Here is a 21,568-nt window from a genome sequence, read left to right as displayed (position 1 = left end):
CGAACAATTTTGCTAGAACAAATCATCTAAAACTCAAACTCAGCTCTGAAAACAGCAAACGCCATTGCCTGGAGCTCTCGTTTGAACTTAATCCAAGCGGAGGGGTGTCCGCCAGGATGGTACCTCCCAACAAGCATGGTGCTGGGACATGTCTGGGGGTGGTTTTAGAAAGGACACATGCCACCCGTTGAAGCTGCTGTTGACCATGCCTTAACCTCCTGGGGACAACCCCAAATCCCCTTACAGAGTCGGTAAATGAACTGCCCTGACCCCACGACGGGGTGCGATGGCAAATGACTCAGTAAATCACAGCGTTGCACGGACCGTGCTTCCTCCAGCTCCTCAGTCTCCCCTTCTCCCGTCTATATGCTGATTTTCTAGGCTATTTTTTTCCCTTCTGGCCTTACCTAATGAACTGCTGAATCGGTTCGACACCTCCAAGCCATGACAGATGGCTCCACGCGTAGCTGCTAACGTGCTGGAAACCACTGATGGACGCTGCTTGCTGCCTGAAGCCAGCACGCAGCGATGGGGGAGATTTACTGGAGTGGTTTACATTTCAATGGGTTTGTGCCTTTTTCCGCTATTTATATCATAAGTGTGATCAGATGAGAGAAAGAATAAAAAAGTATTATTTCCACAGACCATTACATCACCTTTTCCTCTTGGAAAACTTGGTAACTTCATATGTATTTATCCATACAGCCCCACACAAGCTGTACTGTCTCTTTATGAGAACAGAATATTCTCGTCATGTATATTAAAGGATAATCTATAGGAAAAATACACTACTGGAGAGAAATTTGTGCTGGAGGCTTCCTCTGCCTTCAGAGAAAGGTGCAAGTGGCCAAAAGGCACAGGGATATTTAAATGCCCTAAATTATAGAGTCTGCAATTAAGTCCCTGAGCAACGCTCCTCCTCAAGGCAACGAGCGTCTGGGACGCCAGGTGACGTTCACGGAAAACTTCCACCCTTTGAGGGGATAAAATGGAAGCAGCATTTTTCCACGAACTGGGAAATGGCATGTGCACATTCATTTCATCAACCTGCTTCCACAACCATATAGAATAACGTGCCCAAGAGGTTATACGGCAAGTTTGGACCCCAGTCATTTCAAATAACGATGCCTACCTCCATCAAGACAGAGGAGAAAATCGAGTGAACTTAGGTTGACCTTAAAGAAATCCCTTAACCTAAAAATATAAAAGACAAACTGTTTCCACTGAGAGCTGCTATATAAAACCACCCTCAGTAAAAGCACTGGGCTCCTTTCAAACTAACCTCAAACATGAAGCAAATTCCAGCCTGCTATTTTCCTCTGGCATCCTGGAATGTACATCTCAAGGACAGAACTGGCTGTTCAAATTAGCTCCTACTGCTGCAGAAGCGATTGTTTTCAAACACTTTTGAAAAGCAATTCTGCACAGGTTGTGCATTCCAGGGAGGATTCCCTCCCCCCTCCAGGTTTTAAGCATTAAGAGGAGCGGAGCAATAACAGACTTTGTACGCTTCGGTTCCGAGTTGCCACAAAGAAAAGATGCATTACATTTTTTTTTGTTGCTTTTTCCTTTACAGTGTACTCACAACAACTTAATACCACACAGAATCATAGAGTCATTTAGGTTGGAAAAGACCTCCGAGCTCATCGAGGCCAACCAGAGATGCCTCTGACCTTGGACTGGATCTTCCAGAGGGAAATGACACGTTTAGATGAGAACAAGTCAAGCCATTTGCGGAAAGACTCCACTTTCATGAGCAGCTTTGTGCCCTGAGTCAGCATGTGAGGACTATTTCTGGCTACGGGGCACACCCAGCAAGGCTATCTACTCAGGTTCACTTAATCTTTGAAACAAAGATTCCTATCTACCATTGCTGTCATTCCTGATTACCACATCATTTCCCCATCAGCCCTCATGTCAGCAACCAAATTAAGGTATTACACTCTGGAACATTTAATGTGATTAGATCGGAGGAGTATTTACTCTTCCACTTGGGCAGATGCGACTGCTGTGAACAGGAGGATGAGGAGCCGCCAAGTGAGTTTCGGCGTGGTACACACCTATTGCTCCTTCGCTGTCTGTCTGTCTGACACCATGTAATACAAAAGCCAGACCTTTATATTTTATGATATTCAGCATATCAGGGTGCTCCAGCCCACGCTCAAAACATACACATGCTTTAAATAAAATTCAAAGACACACGCAGCCAACCAGGACAACCTGAATTTCCAAAGCCAGGAACTCCCAGCCCCACCCAGCCCAGCACCCACTGGGGGAGACAGAACCAGACAGTACATGGGAAGCGACAAAAAAAAAAATATCACAGAAATTAAACAAAATCTGTTGCGCACAAGAGGTCTCTTCCCAAATGGCACAAAGCTCCCAATGGCGCACCAGAAACCAAAGCTCTGCAACCTCTATGTCTGGTCAAACCAAGCCACGGCCCAAACTTTGACCAGCCAACCATCACAGCTGAGAGATTAATCAAAAACTACAAGAACTGAGTCACAGAGCTAAATTACCCGGTTTAACGAACTCAGAGTTTGCTCAAGCAAAACGAAGGCTCTTGGTGACGCAGAGAACCCAACCGTCGCCATCCCAGCAGATTGCCCACTAAGCACAAGTTGGGTCAACAAAGTTGGGCCGCCTAAAGTCTAGTATTACCGTATTTATTTTTTTTAAGAGCTGGTCCACAGTTGAAAACCTCTTCCCCACGGCAGCGCTGTCTCTCAGCCAACGTGAGCAGGTATCAGGGAGCAAACATCAGGATCTCCCCGTCACTCCTCCGTCAGACAGTTCCAAATTCATGCCATGCGCTGCTTTTCCCAGGGACCTCCCCTCCGAATTGCAGCATTTCTAGTACTCGCTTGGCTCCAAAGCACGAAGATTCTTAAAGCAAGTAAAAAGTTCACCCCACCCTCTGTGAGCCACTTTGGAGAAGGGAAAAGGCAGATGCTTCTCCCCTCCGATGGGATCAGTGAGGGACTTGAACCCTGGAACAGCAGGACATAAAACTCTACCCATTTTCCGTGGTGTGCGGTTGCTCAACGGCAACAGCTACGTAACCCCACTTAACCGCAGCTCTCCTGCCACACGAAGCCCAAAAGAAGTGGATCCCCAAGCGACCCGACATCCCGAATCGCACTGCGCAAGCGGCACAAGCTCAGCAATGCAGAGTTTAGAGTAGGTTTGGTGCTTCACGTTCTGCAGCAAGACCTTCCAGCCACGGCTATTTTTTCGGTCCTTTCTTTAGCGACAATCTAAAAGGATGATGCAGCTCCCTGAAGCCAACTTTAATGGATCCATTCAAGCAACAGCCTCGCTCTGCAATTATCGTGCCTATCCGGTCCAACTAATGTGCTTGTTTACACTATCTGGCAAACACCAGATCGAGTGTCATTTCATGACCGGGATTCTTTTGCCTAAGCCAAGACCAACAGACCATGGTGGTAATTTAAACACTGAAAGCATGCACAGTATCGATCTGCAAGACTTGACGCCAGCTAGCTGTTACAGGAAAATACATCCCCCAGGGAAGTGCCTTCGGCGGGGCCTGATAGAGAAGGAGAATTTAAATGAATGAAGGAGAAGCCGGCTGGAGAGATTCATATGCATGAGCACATGACCTGAATAAATGCTGCACTTCGTGTGGTTTGTTAGATTTATTAGAAAGAGCGAGGGATTATCCAAGAGAACCATGTGAAAACACACCGTAAGCTGGTGATGGGTCTGCAGCAGAAACCTGTCTGGCATCTCGAAACAGCCCCACCGATGCAGACACGATGCCTAAGAACGCGTTAAAGCATCCAGTAATAACAGGCGCTAAATGAACAGATTACAGTTAAATATAATAAACACTGTCTGGAGCCATATGCCTCCTCCCCACCCCTCTGCCTCCACGTTTGGGGCTGCCCTGTCCGCAAGCACAGGAAGACGGAGCCCACGGTGGAAACCACCCCATTCTCCACCCCCACGGGAAGCAGCCAAACGTTTCTGCTTTTTGGTGCGGAAGAGTCACAGGTTCAAAACCATTACAAAACACATGTTTTTTTTTTGACGAGAGGGCCACCTGCCAACCTCTCTGTGTGCGCTGGAAGGGCCTCTTGCGGAAGGCTTTCTAGACACGTGGTCTGAAAGGCGTTTGCATTTTGCTATCAGCAGTTCAAAGGGGGCGGGAGGTGGGGGAGACGACTTCATGGTTCTTCCAGTGCTTAACCTCAGCTGAGCCAAGTGAGATGCACCATTTCTGCTTGGACCCATCAGAAGCCAAGGGATGCCACAATCATTTCCAGAGGAAAGCTCATCTCAGCTGGAACCTCAATAGTCCTTGGAGATACGTCAACCCCTCTCACTGGAGAAAGGGTCGAGCCTGCAAAATGGAGTTCAGCCACTCGGCTGCACCTCATCTCAGGTGTTACTGGAAGCAACACATGACGCACTGTGACCCGTTACAGAGCATGACCAACACACCCTCCTGCAAAGCAGGAACTCCTCGGTGGGCCACTTCCACTGCCACACACACAGGCGTACTGTTCCTCTCACCCTCGTTTACTCTTCTCTGCGTCGCCTGGACAGTCGTGAATGTTCAGGAGGTCCTCCCGGTCCAGAAGGAACCTCTCCTCACTTTGTTCAGTCTTCATACCTGCTCTTAGGTCCAACGTGCAACATCTGTGTGTGTGTTACACTGGTTTCACCTTCAGCCGGATCCTCCAACGAGCCCCACGGCAGAAAACTGCCACTTCTCTGCACGGGTGGTCAGACCACCTCAATCTTTATCAATTAAAGACCATTAGCTTAATTGCTCCCTTCCCCCCTATGTACTGGAGTACACAGAGCCCTCTTAGCGCTCTGCTGCTCTTGCATACCATCTTGGAAGCCACACATTACTTTGGACATGTATAAAAACAGGCAACAGTAAGGGTACTTACTCTAATATTTAGTCAAAATTTCACACCGGATCTCTAACGCTGGTGAAACCTCTGATGTTTTGGTGAAGGCTGTTACGTTTCTAGGATTAAGTGTTCATTCTACTAATGGGCAGGAAAGTCACCCTGAAAGCTAGAAAGTCAGCTGAGGAGATTTCTGGTTTGTTCACTTTAACACTAGGCATGAAGAATCACAGAATCATTTAGGTGGGAAAAGACCCTTCAGATCATCGAGTCCAACCTTTAACCTAACACTGCCAAGCCCACCACTAAACCGTGTCCCTAAGCGCCACATCTACACGTCTTTTAAATACCTCCAGGAATGGTGACACAAACACTTCCCTGGGCAGCCTGTGCCAGGGCTTGACGACCCTTTTGGTGAAGACACTTTTCCTAGTATCCAATCTAAACCTCCCTTGACGCAGCTTGAGGCCGTTTCCTCTTGTCCTCCAAAAGAACTGCCTTTTGGAGACCATGTTCCCAACCCCTGGCTCCCTGAAGCTCATAGGTACATTTAAGGATAGAAACTGAAGCTGCATTAGCACAGACACCTTGAACACAACCAGCCGTGGACTAGAACAAAACCCATCTCATCTTCCGTTACTTCTACTAGTAGCAGAGCTGTTACCTTGCAGCTTGATTTTGTCACTACTACAGATGCTGACATACATCTAATAAAGCAACCATCACCCACACAAAGCCGTTCAGGTCCTATAGAGAGGAATCTGGTGCCATTTTAGGCATCCACCAGCTGCTTCCCCAGCAAGGCACAAGTCTCTCGAATGCCTGCGTCCCATCTACCTGTCTCTCGTGGACATCTAGGATGCCTCTGGGCTTCTATGACAGCAGTAGACATCCACATTTAGACACCTCTACCACTCCCCTCCTATTCTAGAGGAAAACTATACTTAAACAACGAAGCACCTGTTTAGATCAAGAGCACAAAACTTCCCACTATGATCAGATCAATCTGTAAACTCTCCTAACAGAACCAACCTAGAAAATACCCCATCTATAGATCAAACAGCAACAACCATTCCGTTGTGTTTAAAAACACACATGTCCCGGAACCAACGGAACATATAGGAATGGAAATTACTATTTTTATCATGGGATTGGGGGGGGACACTAATAGAAAAGCTGAAATAAATGATACGGTAATGTTCCTTGCTTTATAGTGCCACCTTGCTGTCAAGTCATCAATAGAAATGACAGCTGCAGAAGACCGATGCTTTCGTGCGAGATGCGCAGTACGTTAACGCCAAGTGACCACGCTTCATGAAGGAATCGTTGGCTGAAATATAATATTAAAGTCATCTTAAAGCACAGTCCTGAGATCCCGGCTCCCAACTTATTCGGATGACACATCTCTTCTCTGCTGGTTTCTTCCAAAGCTCCAGTACCACGGTCATTCCTGCACCTGCTCTCCACTGCTTCAGCTCAAAGCATGAATAGGCCAAGTTTCCTCTCCTCTGCCTTCTCTCCTTCACAGAGCTCTCACACATCAGAGTCACCCGCCTTTCCTCACAAACCTCACCTCATTTATTAACCTCTTAATCCATGTGTATGGCACTACATAAATGCTAGTCAATATGTGTACTCTGTAAATCAAATGGAAAAAAATCAATGGGGGAGTCTAACAAGAGCCTGCTCCGGGACCGGCTCTCTCAGAGGCAATGAATAGCTCATTCCTGAAGGAAACGTGGTACCGAAGGCTTCTCGACCAGCCGCCTTGCAAGTGAAGTCACCTTGATGGATAAAAGCACCAGTGGTCCTGTCTTGCGTACTCTCCCCAGATTTCCACCGTGCCAGGCCACTGGTGCCTTTTTGACTTGCGCGTGTTATTTCAGAACAGTGTCTGCTTGACCGGCCAAATATCACAATAGGCTTTTCCAAGAGCTAACATTTCTTTGCTCTGAAACGACGACCCAGCGATCCAGCTGCACTCGAGAGATCCCAAGGAGAAGAATTACCCGGATGCATCAGGATACTGTTTCTCTACAGCTTCAAAGACAAGGCTGCTCTGCAAAACTGACTCTACCACCCACCGAGGTCCAGCTGACGCGTTCCAGGGAGACCCAGCAGCTGAGCCGAGCGACTCTTCACTTTCACAGAAGCAACAGGAGTTCTCGGGGGCTCCCATGTCGCACAAGGTGAAGCTAGGATGTCATGAGTGGCAGCCTCATAAAGGCTTCTTTATGGACGGCTCTTCCTCACCAGCTCGAGAGAGACAGCTCCCAAGCCTGCACAGATCGCCGGAGCGGATCTGGTTTCACAGGCGGGGATGTTGAGGTGAAGGGCAACCACCTCTGGCCCTCTCTATTCCCCATCAATCCTGCCTCAATCAGCAGGTTAAAGGTGAAAGCGGGCCTTATAACTCCAGCGGTGTCCGTTTCCCCGGTCGGATGACTGTCTCACAGCCTCCTGCAATTAGAGGGCACAGTGGGGAGGAGACCTCTCCCCCCACCAGCATGGGCCAGCTCCTGCTGTTCACGCCCTGGGGCAGACGCCTGAAGTCACAGCAACCTGCTCCAGGGTGGACGGACCACAAGCAGCCAGAGCTGAGGATGCTCAGGAGGAGACAGCTGAGTCTCAGAGGAATAAAACCCAACTAAAATGGTATTCCCGCCCCAGTGCAAGGTGCCCTTTTGCTGAGCTTCTTCATGGAGTCCCATCTGAGTAGCTGCACTGCTTGTTTTACCGGAAAATGTAAATGAAAACAAGAGAAAGGAATAATAAGTGATCGTATAATGTTTTACTGAATCGCTCTCAGCACCCAGCCTTGGAAAGGAAAATTAATTTCTGTGTTAACTTCAGCAGATGGACACAGCAGCGTGGGGTGTGTGAGACCAAACCCCAGACCTGGGGGTGGCCACAGCGTGAAAAGCCCAGTCATTCCTGAGCAAACCCCAAGGCTCAGCCTAAAGCACCGACAAAGGTGAGGACAAGTATCTCCCACCCCACCATCTTCTGATTTCAACATCTAAATAAGCCCGGTGCACTGTTTACATGACATCTCGAGGAATTTAACACCCAACCACGAGGTAGAGAACTCTATTCCTCGCATCCAAATTCCTCATTTCCTGCCTTTATTTCTTTTGTCTAGCCCAAAAATCTCCGAAGGAAAGAGGATTTGATTGTTTGTTTGTTTTTATTGTTCCAGCCTGCAAAGTGTCGACAGGCTCCACAATTTCCATTGCCATGCCCTAATGAAAGAAACCCAGGCCGCGCTCTCCATGTAAGAGAAGTGCTAACAGAATATGTTTGCACTCTTGATTTTTTTGTTGTTTGAAGGCTCCGGGGAGCGCCCAGGCACTTTTAATTCCTCACCGTGCCAAAACATCCTTCCTGGATCAAGAGTGATGGATTCTGAGCAAGTCCGAGCAGCCAAATGGACTAGGCATCTCTGTGATTTTAATATAATTGAACTACAAAAGGCTATGTTTAAAGTAACTCTAAGACTAGCTTAAACCCACCAAAGCAAGAAAAATCAGAGTTAAGGCTCTAAATCCGCTCTGAGCTCACGCCTCTGTGTCTTTGCCTCTCCCCATCCCCTTTCTGCAGAGCACAGCAAGCAGCAGCTTGGATTTTCAGCACAAACTTTGAAGCGTCCTTCCTTTGTGAGTCAGGCAGTTAACACTGATTTAAAAATAAATAAACTACTTAATGTGCCTTTTTCAAATACTGTTGGTTTTTTGGGCACTAAAAAGAGAAAAAACAACCCCAAAACGTACCCTGAGCTTAACAAGCAAGAAACAGTGGTTTGGCCAAGCCCCTGGAACGCCCGTCCTGGTGCACTGGGTTAGCCGCAGCCCGGGGGACCCCTGCATGGCTCCCTGGGCAATGCCTGGCCCACAATCCATGCCCGAGCACATCTCCATGGGCATTCGCATTGAAGTGCATCGGAGTGGAGGAAAAAATGCCTCTATCTGTCGTCCATGGGTCTCCGACACGGAGCACCTTTCCCGACGAGTGCTCTGGGGAGGCTGAGCGCCACCACAGGTGCGGGGTGCCTGGAGGAGCACACCCACGCATTGGAGTCCAGCCTGGCCTTTAGGAGGTTCCAACACAGCTTGCAAATCATCTCTTGCTACCGCTTAGATGTGTCATAACTGCTCTGTGACAGCTTTTAATCAAGGGCCAGTTGGTTTCCAGAGAAGAGAAAGCACCTTGCTCTGACGTTACCAACAGGGGTTAAGATGGATGGTGCTAACATCAAGGCAAAAAGGATCAGGTGGTATTAAGAGCAGGAAATAAGGCAAAAAAGGCCCCTCGTTAAACATCTGTGGGTTTTATTTGTTATTTTTCATTGGCTTTTTTTATAAGTCAGTCCCTCCATCTCATCTTTCTATTTTATCACCTCTTCTGAGTTTCCTAGGAAGTCGTGGGGCGGGTGACAGGTGGATGGAGACACCCAAATACCCTGACTAATGGAAATCGAAAGGGCATTTGAAGAACAAGGGGTGAGAGGGAAATAGGTGCCAGCATCTCCTGTGATCTCCAGATGCCGAGGGCCTTGGGCACACCTTGCTCACAGGTGAAGCAGGTACCGTGTTCTCAACATAGCAGGTTTCTAACCCAAGCCGAAGGGCTTGGCCAGCCCCACCTCCCAAAGGGCGGACGACTCATACGATAAGAGTACATGAAATTCATAAGGTTTTAAACGGGCCTTAATACATCTGTAAGTTTACACAGTTACTTTCCACCAGGTGATTACAGCAAACACTGTCAAAGGTAATTTCATTCCAACTAGGGATTTAGAAAACAAATCCAGGCTTTTCGTGAGCGAGAAAGCTAATGCACAAGTCCTTTTTTGTTGTTACAAGATTATTGTATTACCCCATGCAGATAACTTTTGAGAGGAAACTCAGCATGATGCTGGAGTGGCCCAGACGCCGCTGAGGGCCACCATAAATTAACACCAGACTACAGCTTTGAAATCGGTTTCCCCAGGCAATCTGGCATTTAGAAAAACCGACATAATTTGGGTCTATGGAAGTAGAGAGGTGCGACAGACGATGAAGGCGATGATATCCCCACTTCTGGGAAGCCGATGTGGCTACGGCTTCTGGATGCCTAGAAAAGCATCCATCACATTCACGGTGTGAGGAAACAAAATGCCATTTAATTGGCAGTAATGGGTTCGGCTATAAGTCAGACACGTTTGGCCTGCCTTTTCTGGGCTCCATCTTCTGTTTAGACTCTTCTAGTCTTCGTGTTTGTGCAAGAACCAGCAAAATGGGCCGTTATTCGTTGGCCCATAACGAACATGATTAGTTATTGTGGCTGCATTATCCAAGAGTTACCAATCAGCGGAAGGAACTCAGAGAGGAGCAACAAAATTAACATCCCGGAGATACGATCTTAACAGCAAAACTCTGTATTTAAGGGTAATGATAAAACTGGCCCAAACCCATCATTGCTTGGTAACCAAGAATTAAGGCTGCAAAGGGAACACATGTCTTCACACCTCTTGTTTCCTTAGCGCACAAGAAGATGACATTTGCAATGAAAGATGAGTAAAATTCAACATTTCGCTTGACACCGCTTGGGAGGCAGCTGCGGGCAGGGCATGCAGGACCGCCCCGAGAGCCAGCGAAGGGCTTCAGATTGCTGAGCAAGAGAGGAGAATGCAGCAGAGGCCACCTAAATGATTAAATAATTAAAGCAAGCACTACTAAGCAAGGACAGAATACAGGGTAAACACAGGAGTAAAGGGATGCAGGTAAAGGAGAGGAGACAATGTAAGTTAAGTGAGATATAAAATGTAAATGCTGCCTTCCTATGGGAAAAGTCCTCTCGCAAAGGGCATTAAACACTAAAGACAGCCAGAAACCAAAATGTACGAGGGTGCTTCCCCCAAAAAAACAGAGTACAGATCCCCCACGTTGCAGCCTTTGGCGGGAGCAGTGCAACGGGCGCTCGGGAGAACCAGCTGAGCTGCGAGGCCGAAGATGGGCGAGGTAGTGGGCCAGGGGGATGGCAGTCTAGAGAACAGTTTGGGGATGGAAAAGAGCAACTGGCAAGGAAGGCAGATGAGCTGAAACCCGTGAGTCACCTTCTCACCTCTGCCTTACTGCTTCCAGTAACTCACGTGGCAGGTACTCTGCCTGCAACTTCTCTTACAACAGAAACCTGTGCTCCAAAGACGCAAGCAAGTACATGTGAAGAGAAGACATCTCGCCGGGATAGTTCACTTAATCGATCCTCCCTCTAATTCGATTTTCAACTTCTGTTGCATCTATCAGCAAAACTAGTGGGGAAAAATACGCCAAACCAGTTTCACACCCAACGAGCCTCTCCACGCCACTGCACGCTCATGGCACTCTCTCAGCAGGCTCAACCCAACATCTTGTTTTCACATTGCTCCTCAGATATCTCATTAGACTTTGCAGGGCAGAGAAACCACATTTAACTGCAAAATATGAAAACAAGTTAAAAAAAAAAAAACAACACAGGGCTTCTTGCCTGGTGGGAACGAACCTGCATGCTCTCCTGGATGCTGCCTCGGGGCTCCCGGAGGGACTCTCTCCTCCCTCCTGCCATCGAACTGCCTCAGGTAACAGAGTAGAGAGGTGGCCAGAGCCTTGCAGTGTCACGTCTAAGCACAGACCTATGGGGCCTTGGCCCTTTCGCCCAAATTTGCAAGGGCTTCCCCTCAGCCACCGTGCCTGGAGCTGGGTGTGGAAGCCCTGGACCGCATGGTAGCAGCAGGAGACAGTTACGTCTCACCTGGTACAGGTTCACCTTGCACAAGCCCAAGACTCCAAGTGCCTCTGAAGCAGCCAACAACCAAATCAGACGGAGCTTAAAAACCTTATTTACCATCTGATGTTTCGATAGGAAGCTAAGCTGGATATCCACGAATGCCAGCATTACTGTATCTCTCATCGTAACCTCACAGTTTGCCATTCCCGACAACGGAGCAGGTTGTTCCTTAAAACCAAGCAAAGAACCAAGAAATCCAGGTTTCCCCATGGGTTTCTCTCAAGGCTGAGTCTAAGGGATGAGCTCACACTGCAGCTTTTCTCCTCTATCTTGGCTCCTATTTTCAGAAGAACGTGTAGGGCTGTTACACCTTTGAAGCCCACCAACCAAGTATGGCCAAAGGGGCCAGAAAGTTCAGAAGTCACTGGGGGAAATTAAGACAGAGACAAAGAACAACTGCACATTTCATACGGCTAAAAGCTCCTGCCTAACTTTGTATTTTGTCTTCTAAATGGAAAAAAAAATACCAAAACCTCCAGCAATTACGCAAACAATGCAGAAGAGATAGGAAACCTGATGAAGGGAAGAACAGGGTGCAGAGCAGGGAGGGAAGGGAATTGTGCTCCTGAGGGGAACACTCTTCTACTAAGCATCTTTATCAGAGGTAACAGGGAAAAATTAATGCATCAGAGGGAGACCTCTCATTACCCAGCTGGCCGGCACCCAACATGAACCCACAATAACCACAAGTGGCTTTCGAACACAGTAAAAAGACGCGCCAAGTGTTTGCTATTGTACAAGCGGCACGCAGGAGAGCTGTTCCAAGCTCAGCGATAGCGCTTGCCTGTCTCAGCCTCACCGAGGGGCTTTGGAGAGCTGACGCTCAAATTCATAACCACCGTCAGGTTATAGTCATAAAGTAAAACGGAAAAATGATGGAGCAGAGGAGTGGAACCTCCGTGCCCTCATCCCTCGCATGCCTGCGTGCCTCCAGCAAGACGAGATCCCGCCTGCCTTTCTCTAAATCTCCCTCAATGCTGAAGTTTGCACTTGCAGAGGAAATTCAACACACAGGATTTACGATTCGCTGGACAGACGAAGAGACCTGGAGTAAGGAGCTCTAATCCATCGAGGACGTTCCCTTGCTAGAGCCCAGAGTGAAATTCTTTGAGTGCTGGAGACAGATTTTCCTTGGCGGGCAGCCACGAGGGTCGATCTGGCTTCTAGGAGAGATCAGCATGGCTGTGAATTGCAGCGACTTCACAGACAAACATAAAACCTTCCTCTTCAACTAACTTTCTTATAATAAACCCACGAAAATGAAAAGCTAAAACATTTCCAGCTGGCCAGAAGCTGCGGAGAGAACAGTGAACTTATTGCACGCGCAGGCTCGGGGCTGATTTGAAAGCTCCTGGAGATCTTCAGTGGACTTTGGACATTCAATGGTATTGGGACAGAAGTGCCTAAGTCACTTTTGAAAGAAAGATGCAGAGGACTAAATTATTTAGGAGCCTTTCATATTTCAGTAAGGTTAATTATGAAACTGAATTGATTTCACATTTCTAACATACAGCACTGAGTACATAAGAGCAAAGTTTAAACTTTAAGGTGAAAAAAGCAACTATTGCTTCCTCATAAAGCCTTAAATATTTGAGTACCGCTGTCAGACCCCTGTTACAAAAAGGCTCTACAGAAGGACGTGAGATGCGACTCAATTTACTTTATCACTTCATTAAAGGAATTTATAGATTTAGAATTGTCCCAGGATGGGAAGAAAAGTCCCTTTTTAAATGACTGTGCTTGACTCTTTTTACCATACGGAAACAGAATTGCTCCCAAATTCCTTGAGCACAAGGGGAAAATCAGGCTTCCAATGTACGGAGGGATCCTACCCTTGAGTCTGCTGCACTGAACAAGGAGGAACTCTGATACTCCTGGACAATGCCAGTTTTATAGGCCATATTTCCCACTGTGAGGATCTCTGTTAAAGACACAAACCAAATCACTACGTTTTTCTACCATGTTATATCGTATTGTACTAAGGATTAATTTTGGTCATTCCCTTAAACTTAATCATCCCACATGACTTTGAAAATTTTCTCTCATCTACAACTGCTCTGCAACAGCCAGCACTGAAATATCTTGGGAAGGGAGGGGGAAATCTCTTTGATCTCCCCACTTACTTGGTGCGTTTTTTGCCCAGTCATTTTTCCTCCCTACATAACCAAGCCAGACCGCTTCTGCCTGCTCGTGCAAAGCCACACTAACTGACAGGACAGCTCCAAGGTAAGTATAAACCTACCTGAAATCTAAACCTAGAAATTACTTTTAACCTTTTGAGAAGCCTGTCTGGATTTCAGGTTGGAAACACCCTTTCACCAGCTACACCGGCACTCCTTCCTGGGCGAAGGAAAACAGCCAGAAACACAAACACTTTCAGGTTCACAGCTTTAAGTCAATATTGTGTTAACATTTAGCAGCTTAAAAGAGAAAGAACGCAACGTCCAAAAAGAACAAATTAAAAACAAGTTGAAGAACAAACTGAAGACCTCTCTCTCCCGTACCTTCATCCATCCACCCTCGCAGCTATCCCCTGCTCCCGGGCCCTGCAGCTGGAGCTGCAGTCCAACAAGAAGCACCACGGTGGTGGGAGCATCGGATGGCCCCAGGGCAGCCCCCGGAGCTTCAAACAGACGGAGTTTGGTGCCACATTACATGTCACGGGATTAGGCCATCGACTGGATCAAGGCAGCTGGGAGCTATCTCATCGTTGCATGTTACTGCTAATCTCAATAAGCCGGTGATAGGTGGACTCTTCTCTACTTGGAGCAATGAGGCATTGTCCATTACCCGTACGATACTTGGCACCGACAAGCATCCCTGTTATCCAGAAGATCTAGGACTGCCTGTCCTCACCTGAAACTCAACAGGCCAGAGCATCTCCCCTTTCTGCTCACAAAACTCAGAAAAGCTCTTATTTTCAAATGCAAGAAAAATAGTTGGGACTACCTTCCAGAACAAAGAAGAAAATGCCATGTACAAAGACGACCGTTTGACAGAGGAGGAAGGATTGTAGAGGGCTACTGTTCAGCTTTCTCCTCACCCGAGCTGAATTCATTTGGCTGCGCTTTGCACTTATGAACCGTACAAACATTTCCCTGCTAATGCACTGGCTCAGACCAGCTGAACCTCGCTGAGCGTTTTTAAGGCATTTCATTCTTCAAACAGCCACAGCTTTCCTCTTCAAAATCCCTGCATTCAAGTCTTCGTGCTTGGAAAAGGACCAAAGCCTCCACATTTCCTTATACCCAGGAGGCTGTGAGCGCGTTGCGTACTGCAGTCAATAAAGTGCCAAGAAGCTAATGAAGATAAAAGCGTCAACGCGTACCAGTGATAACACACACCTTTCCCGTTTTCCATTTTGACCTATTTTGACCATTTTGCAAACAAATTTGTCAGGTGCTCACAGGCCCAAGTCCGAAAAGCAAACGCGCGGCATCTCAACGTTATTAAACTTATTGCTCCTCCACAGAAGTGTCGTGGGATGACAGATTGCTCCCTGCACATCAATTGGATTCGGAGAAGTTCTCAAACCCTTACGGGTTAAAAGCGGCTCCAGTATGAATCGGAGTCCCAGTGGTAAGGAGATCATCGATACAAGGGATTATGCAGATTTAAGAAATACCCTCGGCACCCGAAAGTTTTCAGAATGCAAACTACGTCAACCCTGAAAACAAGAGGCACTGCATCATGATGGCAGGAGGGACAAAGCCAGGGGGGTTTAACAGACAAAAAAAGATTGTTTTAATAGGAGAGAAGCATCAGTCATTGAGTCTTACTTCATTCAGACTTTCTATCCAACCCATCCATCTTCAGTGCCAAGAGATGACAGGACCACCTCACTTTTCCCCCCAGCCTAGGATATCAATAATGCCCATTTCTACCCCAAACAAATGACTCGCTAGAATGGCCCTTTTCCCTAAATCGGCTTGCCAAGCCCCGCAAATGCCTCAGTACCTGCTACGGTCAACTTGGCTCTGACGGGGCCCCCTTGAGAGGTGGGCACCGATGGGTGGAGCCTTCCCCAATCATCTTCCCCAACAGCCACTTTGTCATTCATGGCCGGGGACCATCTGCGGAAGAGGGGACCGGGGAGGGGGGAGCCGAGCCAAAGACGGACACAAACGGGCGCGCACACACTCATACTCTCCCCACACAAGCCCGAATGCAAATTCCTTCGCCCTCGCAAAACGCCTCTGCGGGCATTATCTGTGAACAAAAGTCCTCGAGGCGGGCGGTCTCTGCATCACTGCTCTCTCTGTTAGCACCACCTGCTTGGCGTCAGCCGGGAGAGTCGCCGAGTTATCTTTTTGCCGTGTCTGCAGAAGCCAACGGGAGCACAATGGACCCCATCGGCCAGGGTCAGGCATGGCTTTCTTTCTCGCCCCCGTACCATCAGCCCTTTTCACCTCCACCATCTCCAGGACCCCGGAGCGCTCAATAAGGAGGTGGCTTCGAGGCGCAGGGAGGAGGAGGCGGGGGGGGGGGAAATATAGGTCTCTGGCGTAAATCACCGACGCCGTTTCCCCTCCTCTCTCTTTCCTTAAGACCTGATGGTCTTCAGTCACACATCTTAAAAGAAAAACAAAAAACAAAAACACAAAGACTTACTTGTCTCAAGTCGATGAAGGCCAACTGCAGCGTGTCCCCTTGGAACCCAGGCACTGGGCCGGATCTGGCAAACTCTGTGGGAAAGAAAAGAGGATAAAAAGCGCCTTTAACTAACCATGGACAGGGAGATTGGCAGACGGATGACAGGGAAGACAAGAGAGGCTGGGGGAGAGGAGGACCGCGCTTCTAAGGAGTCATGTCTCCCTCCCTTCAGCGTCTTTGTTCGCCCTTCAAAATTCGTGTCATCAAAACACCATTAATTCCACCGTCCTGACAGCAAGGAAACTGTACTAATTCGACCTGAAATTTATTCCCATGAGCCGTACTGGGCTTCAGAGTATTTGTTTTGTGAATGGACAAACAACTCGCCGAGAAGAAAGGGGGGGATGGGGGTGGAAAAGTTTTTCCTCTCAACACAATCAAATCTTCAGCTGTGAAACTCTTTTCAGTTCCGAAAGCTATTTATATTTTAGGGCGCTGAAGGAATTTTCTAATTTCACGCCTGTCACCAGGCCCCATAAGCATTCATCAAAAAAATATGCCCAGCCGCATCATTAATTATTCGGCAGCAGATTATTTGCATTATCTGGTATGGCGCACTACTGCCAGCGTACAGTCACCCCAAATGGGAGCTATCGCGGCCATTATGTGGCGTATTTATTGATGTTGGATGAAGACATCTGACAACTGAATAACATTGGCTTCTAAAGCCAAGAGAATATATCCAAGGCCACATTTGCCTCCGTCCAGTGTAATCTGTTCAAAATTTCATACTTAAGTCATTTATTTTTCTTCTAATCCATTATTTAAACCAAGCCTAAAACCACTGAGGGGGACTTGAATGACTCCACGTTAGAGGACCTTAGCACTTCCATGCCATTTAACAGCTTTGACTTGGTAGCGCTCATGAAGCCAATGACTGCACATATTCAAGCATGTCTTTTGAAGGTATGCCTGAGGTTGATTTTGCCCAGCTTCACTTGATTTCACCCCTTTTAGCCACAGAATTAACAGCTTTATCTCCGCTCTCCCTGCAACTTCTCATCACCAAGGGCACTTGATTTCTGAAGTCACAACTCAACATCACGAAAGACACAAGAGCGAGCTTCTGCCTTTGGCTGAATTTTGTTGCTCCTGCAGACACTGAAGATGCTGTATGCTGGAATGAAATGTTTTCTTGAGATGCAACCAAGTGTGATGGCAGAAAGCAAGAAGGAAGGGAAGATGCACACCAACCTACGGGTTTTTAAGTTATGTTTGGCCCGTTTTCGCCCAACTATTCTGGTTTTTACCATACGAGAACCCCCAAAACAGCTCCCGCAGCTGCACAAAGCTGAGGACTAAGCATGGCTCTGCAATAAGGAAGGAGGATTTTGCCTTCTTTCTCCATGACTGGACAGAGGTACTAGTGGACAAAGCCTGTCCTGTCCTTAAACGCTAAGCAGAGTCATTTCATGCCAGATGGTCTTCTCCTTGAACGCTGCTTCTTCCAAAAGTTACCTCGTTTTCAAGCAAATGACACAAAAGTCATCACGGTGTGATGGCAAATGCCACCACAGTCCTATTTTTAAGGACCTCCTATAGCAGCCCATGGCTCTAACGAGACCAGGCTAATGAATGAGACATCGGGATTCAGCCCGGTTCCTCAACTGCCTTATTTGAGGAAACCAGAGAGGGTTATTTGTCAGCTTTCTTGCTCCACCTTCCATTAAAATCTTGGGATGAAGAACATCCTTCAACAGAGACACAGGTACCTCCAGGGGCAGAGCAGGCAGTTTTCAGACATCCATGGCTTTGCTTTTTAATATTTTCAGATGCCAGAAGAGCTCTGAGATTGAAACGATCACTCATCTTTGCAGTGATCACTCAAGTGACAATAGCAAATAGGACAATAGCAAACACGGCTGTAAAACCATTAGTTTTATCCAACGTTACTACCAGAAACAAATAATAAAAAAGAGAAAGTATGTACGTGACTGTTTGCATTTAGATTTGGGTTGGGAATAGCACGAATCAAAGCCAGGAGACCCATCGCTTGCCACTTCTTCACCAGAGGGGACAGGACAGAGAAAGGAGCTTCCAGCCAGTTCCACTGACCAATGCTGCAATATTCTGGCTGCACATAGTCCAAAGAGAGTTTACATTTAACCCCCCAAAACTGTTTTAATTAACTCTAACTGTAAAGGCACTTTAATGTACGTTTGCTATAAAATTTGACTGTAGCTTGCCTGTGCCAGCTCACACACGCAAGGGAGGACTAACACAAGCTTTCTGACTCTGATCTGCAAGGGATAAATCATCTTTACACATTCGCTGTACACCCCACTGTCTCATCTGGAAAAATTATCCCCCAAACCACATCAAACCTAACACACCCCCACTTTGGAAAAGCACGTACCTGAGACGCTAAAAACTTGGAGATGCGAGAAATGGCGTTTGAGCATCTTCTCAAGGGATGAAACTGCCTGGGGCAGCTTAGTGTTGCAGACGTCCCGGGGTTGAGGTACCCAAGAAAGTGGCTGAACCTCTACGTCCTACCCTCTAAGGATGGGGTCGCATCATGTAACTAATTATATTTGGAGAAACACTGGAAAACAGAAACCCTGAAAGGACTGCAATGAAAGAAAATTTCTATTTTGGATTTAAGGGCTTCGCAGCTGCTAGAAATCTATTTAGAAGCACACATGGAGTCGTGAAATTTAAGATCTTCCCAAAAGCATGAATTTCAAATCCTCATGAGAAAATGCCTGTGACTGGGTCTTGAATGTTCTCACGAGACTTGTCAATTTATCACTACTGTCATCTGCTCCTGAGCAACCCAAGACAGATTTCATCCCAAGGCGTGGTTTCTAGTCAGCAGCTCACCTTCAGCTGCCTCTTCCCGAGGAAGCACAGGGAGGAAGGCTGGGGGAGTTAGGGAGCGACACAGCCCTTTAACCCTGCACATTACGACGACGGCAGCACGTTGAACCAACGCTTGCTTCAGCAGTAACTCTCATCAAAAGAACAGATTGGAGCCCCTACTGCATTAACACTGCACTTCACATTCAAGAAGTGAAATGGAGTATGAGATCATATTATTTGTATTACAGAAGAAACGGGAGCGGGAGTACAGCTCAGATGCCAGGAGAAAGCTGCTACAGCCCCTGGCTGTAAGGAGCCCAAAGAGGAATGAATGCAATGCTTCACCCCACGGTTGTTATAAAAATAGCCGTACCTTCTGTAATCGTAGGTCACATTTTACATACCAATGCCACAAACTTATTTTGAAGGAGGAATGAACAAAGTCTTAAAGAAAAAAAGAAACAAAGAAAAGAACAGAGCTTTAGAGGAAAGACACAGCCAGTTCTTCTTGGTTTTAATCTCTTCAACCAGATTTCAGGATAATTTTCTCGGAACAACCGAGCACAGTGTTGGCCTCAGTACTGTCGGATTCGTTTATTGCACTGTCTCCACTACCAAGGCAAGTGGCAAACGTAGCAAGCCACCTACAGTACAGCCCCTTGAGCAGAAAATCACAAGAGAATAGAGCAGATCAGTATGCGGCTGTTTGTACAAAGCATTTAGCCAGGCTAAAGGTTTGAGAGACTTGTGTTCAGGCCAAAAAAGTAATGTCTTTGCAAGGTCTACAGGCTTGGGCCACCCAGGGCAGGTCACAGGGGGACTCTAACCTCTCTTCCAAAACATTTCACCGATGAAAGAATCAAGGAACAGGAACCGTTAAGCCCTTTACAATGAACAAAGAATAAAGAGTTCAAAAGCACATCAGAAAAGAGACATCCACTGTAAATTAATTATACAGAACGGGGGAATCTCTTTTTGTATACTGCGGATGGCTACGCACACAGGGGCAGCCTTACACGTATTGTGCAGTTCAAATAAACACAGCTGGCGACTTCGTTCCTCCAAAACACCATTTTGAGGGTAAGATTTTCTCTAAATTACATGACACCGCCAGAATTCAGGACAGCAGACCTGCGGGATCGAGATTGCAGGAGCTCTTGGCGAGGGAAACCCAGGCAATCCGCTTGAGGTCGCATCAGTCACGAACAAGATTTGGTATTTGGGCAAACAACCACCTCAGTATTGCTCAGTGAAGAATGTAGGTCTCAAAGTCACCTTCCTTAGACAAGCCCTTGGAAGAGTATCTTGGGAAAGCCAAGGGACAGGACCTCTTGCACCTTACCCAGAGGCACAAAATGACACCTTGAGGATACTCATGCAGAAGAACAAATCTCCGCGTGGACTCTGGAGAAGCTCACGAGGGAAAAAAAGGTGAGAAATGATGGGTAGGAATTGAGGCAAGAGGAACAGAGAGAAGATCCCGATTTCCATACTGAGCTTATGCTTCACCCACACCATTCCCACACAGCCCTGCTTTGAAGCATTATAGGCCAAATTATCAAAGCTCATCCCCATCTGGGGAACTCCAGAGAGCTGAAGGGAGAGGGCGGAGTTATCCAAAACACACTGAACTGGGTCAGATTTAATAAAAATGTCTACCCCTCTCTATCATTTGTTCCTCTGATGGAACAAAGATGAGCCTGGAGTCCTGTTGTTCCACAGAAACCAGTGGTTCCAGGGGCCGTGATGCTCTGCTGACAGGGCTGAGCAGCAGCCCCAGCCCCAGAGAGGAAATCCCCACCGCTGGACCACTAGATGCTTTCTGGTAGAAGAAAAGGAAGCTCTTCAAAGGAAATTGTATGAGATACATGCCAAGAATATTTGTCCCTGCCGATCTGTAGGACAGGTCTACAGAACCAACTTATAGATCTATACAGGTTCCCAAACTCATAACCCAAGATGGACAATGGACATCTCTCAGCAGATGTGAAGTTCTCAGCTGCATTAAAATACTAATACTAGGAAAAGTGGAACATACGTATCTCACCATCAGCTCATGAGAGCTGCAAAGGTCGACCAGCATTGACAGTGTGTGTCCATGACGGGTGGGGGAGGGATGGGAAGGTGGGGGCAGAGATGAGGAACTGAGCTCTTCCAATTACTTAAACAAAATTAGGTGTGGACAGAGGCGTCTTCTCTTCCTGGGGCTGCAAAGGACTAAAAGGATGGATGGGTAAATAAGTATCAGTGGGTATCCTGGTAACAGAGGACACAGGACGGTGTTGGAGAGGGAGGATATCCAAAATGTTGTAGCAGACAGCAGAGGTTGGGGACAAGAGGACAGGAGAGGCTGAGATGATAGCATGGGCTTAGCAAGAGGTTTACAAAGGAGAAGGAAAACAGAGAGAGAAATACTAAAG

At 47.3% G+C, this 21,568-nt stretch overlaps 1 protein-coding gene across 7 annotated transcripts in view; it reads right to left on the bottom strand.

Annotated features, from left to right (window-relative positions):
* The window catches only part of EXOC6B (exocyst complex component 6B), a 306,224-nt gene that overhangs the window by 52,749 nt on the left and 231,907 nt on the right, over positions 1-21,568 (bottom strand). For all 7 annotated transcript variants that reach the window (XM_075092267.1, XM_075092268.1, XM_075092270.1 and 4 more), the window contains one exon: positions 16,305-16,378. In XM_075092267.1, coding sequence (XP_074948368.1) covers positions 16,305-16,378 — 74 coding nt within the window. The remainder of the gene's footprint in view (positions 1-16,304; positions 16,379-21,568) is intronic.

This window comes from Phalacrocorax aristotelis, chromosome 4, assembly GCF_949628215.1.
Source record: "Phalacrocorax aristotelis chromosome 4, bGulAri2.1, whole genome shotgun sequence".
Classification (NCBI taxonomy): domain Eukaryota; kingdom Metazoa; phylum Chordata; class Aves; order Suliformes; family Phalacrocoracidae; genus Phalacrocorax; species Phalacrocorax aristotelis.
Note: the sequence above shows the minus strand (reverse complement) of the source record. Positions and strands in the feature narration are given on the sequence as shown.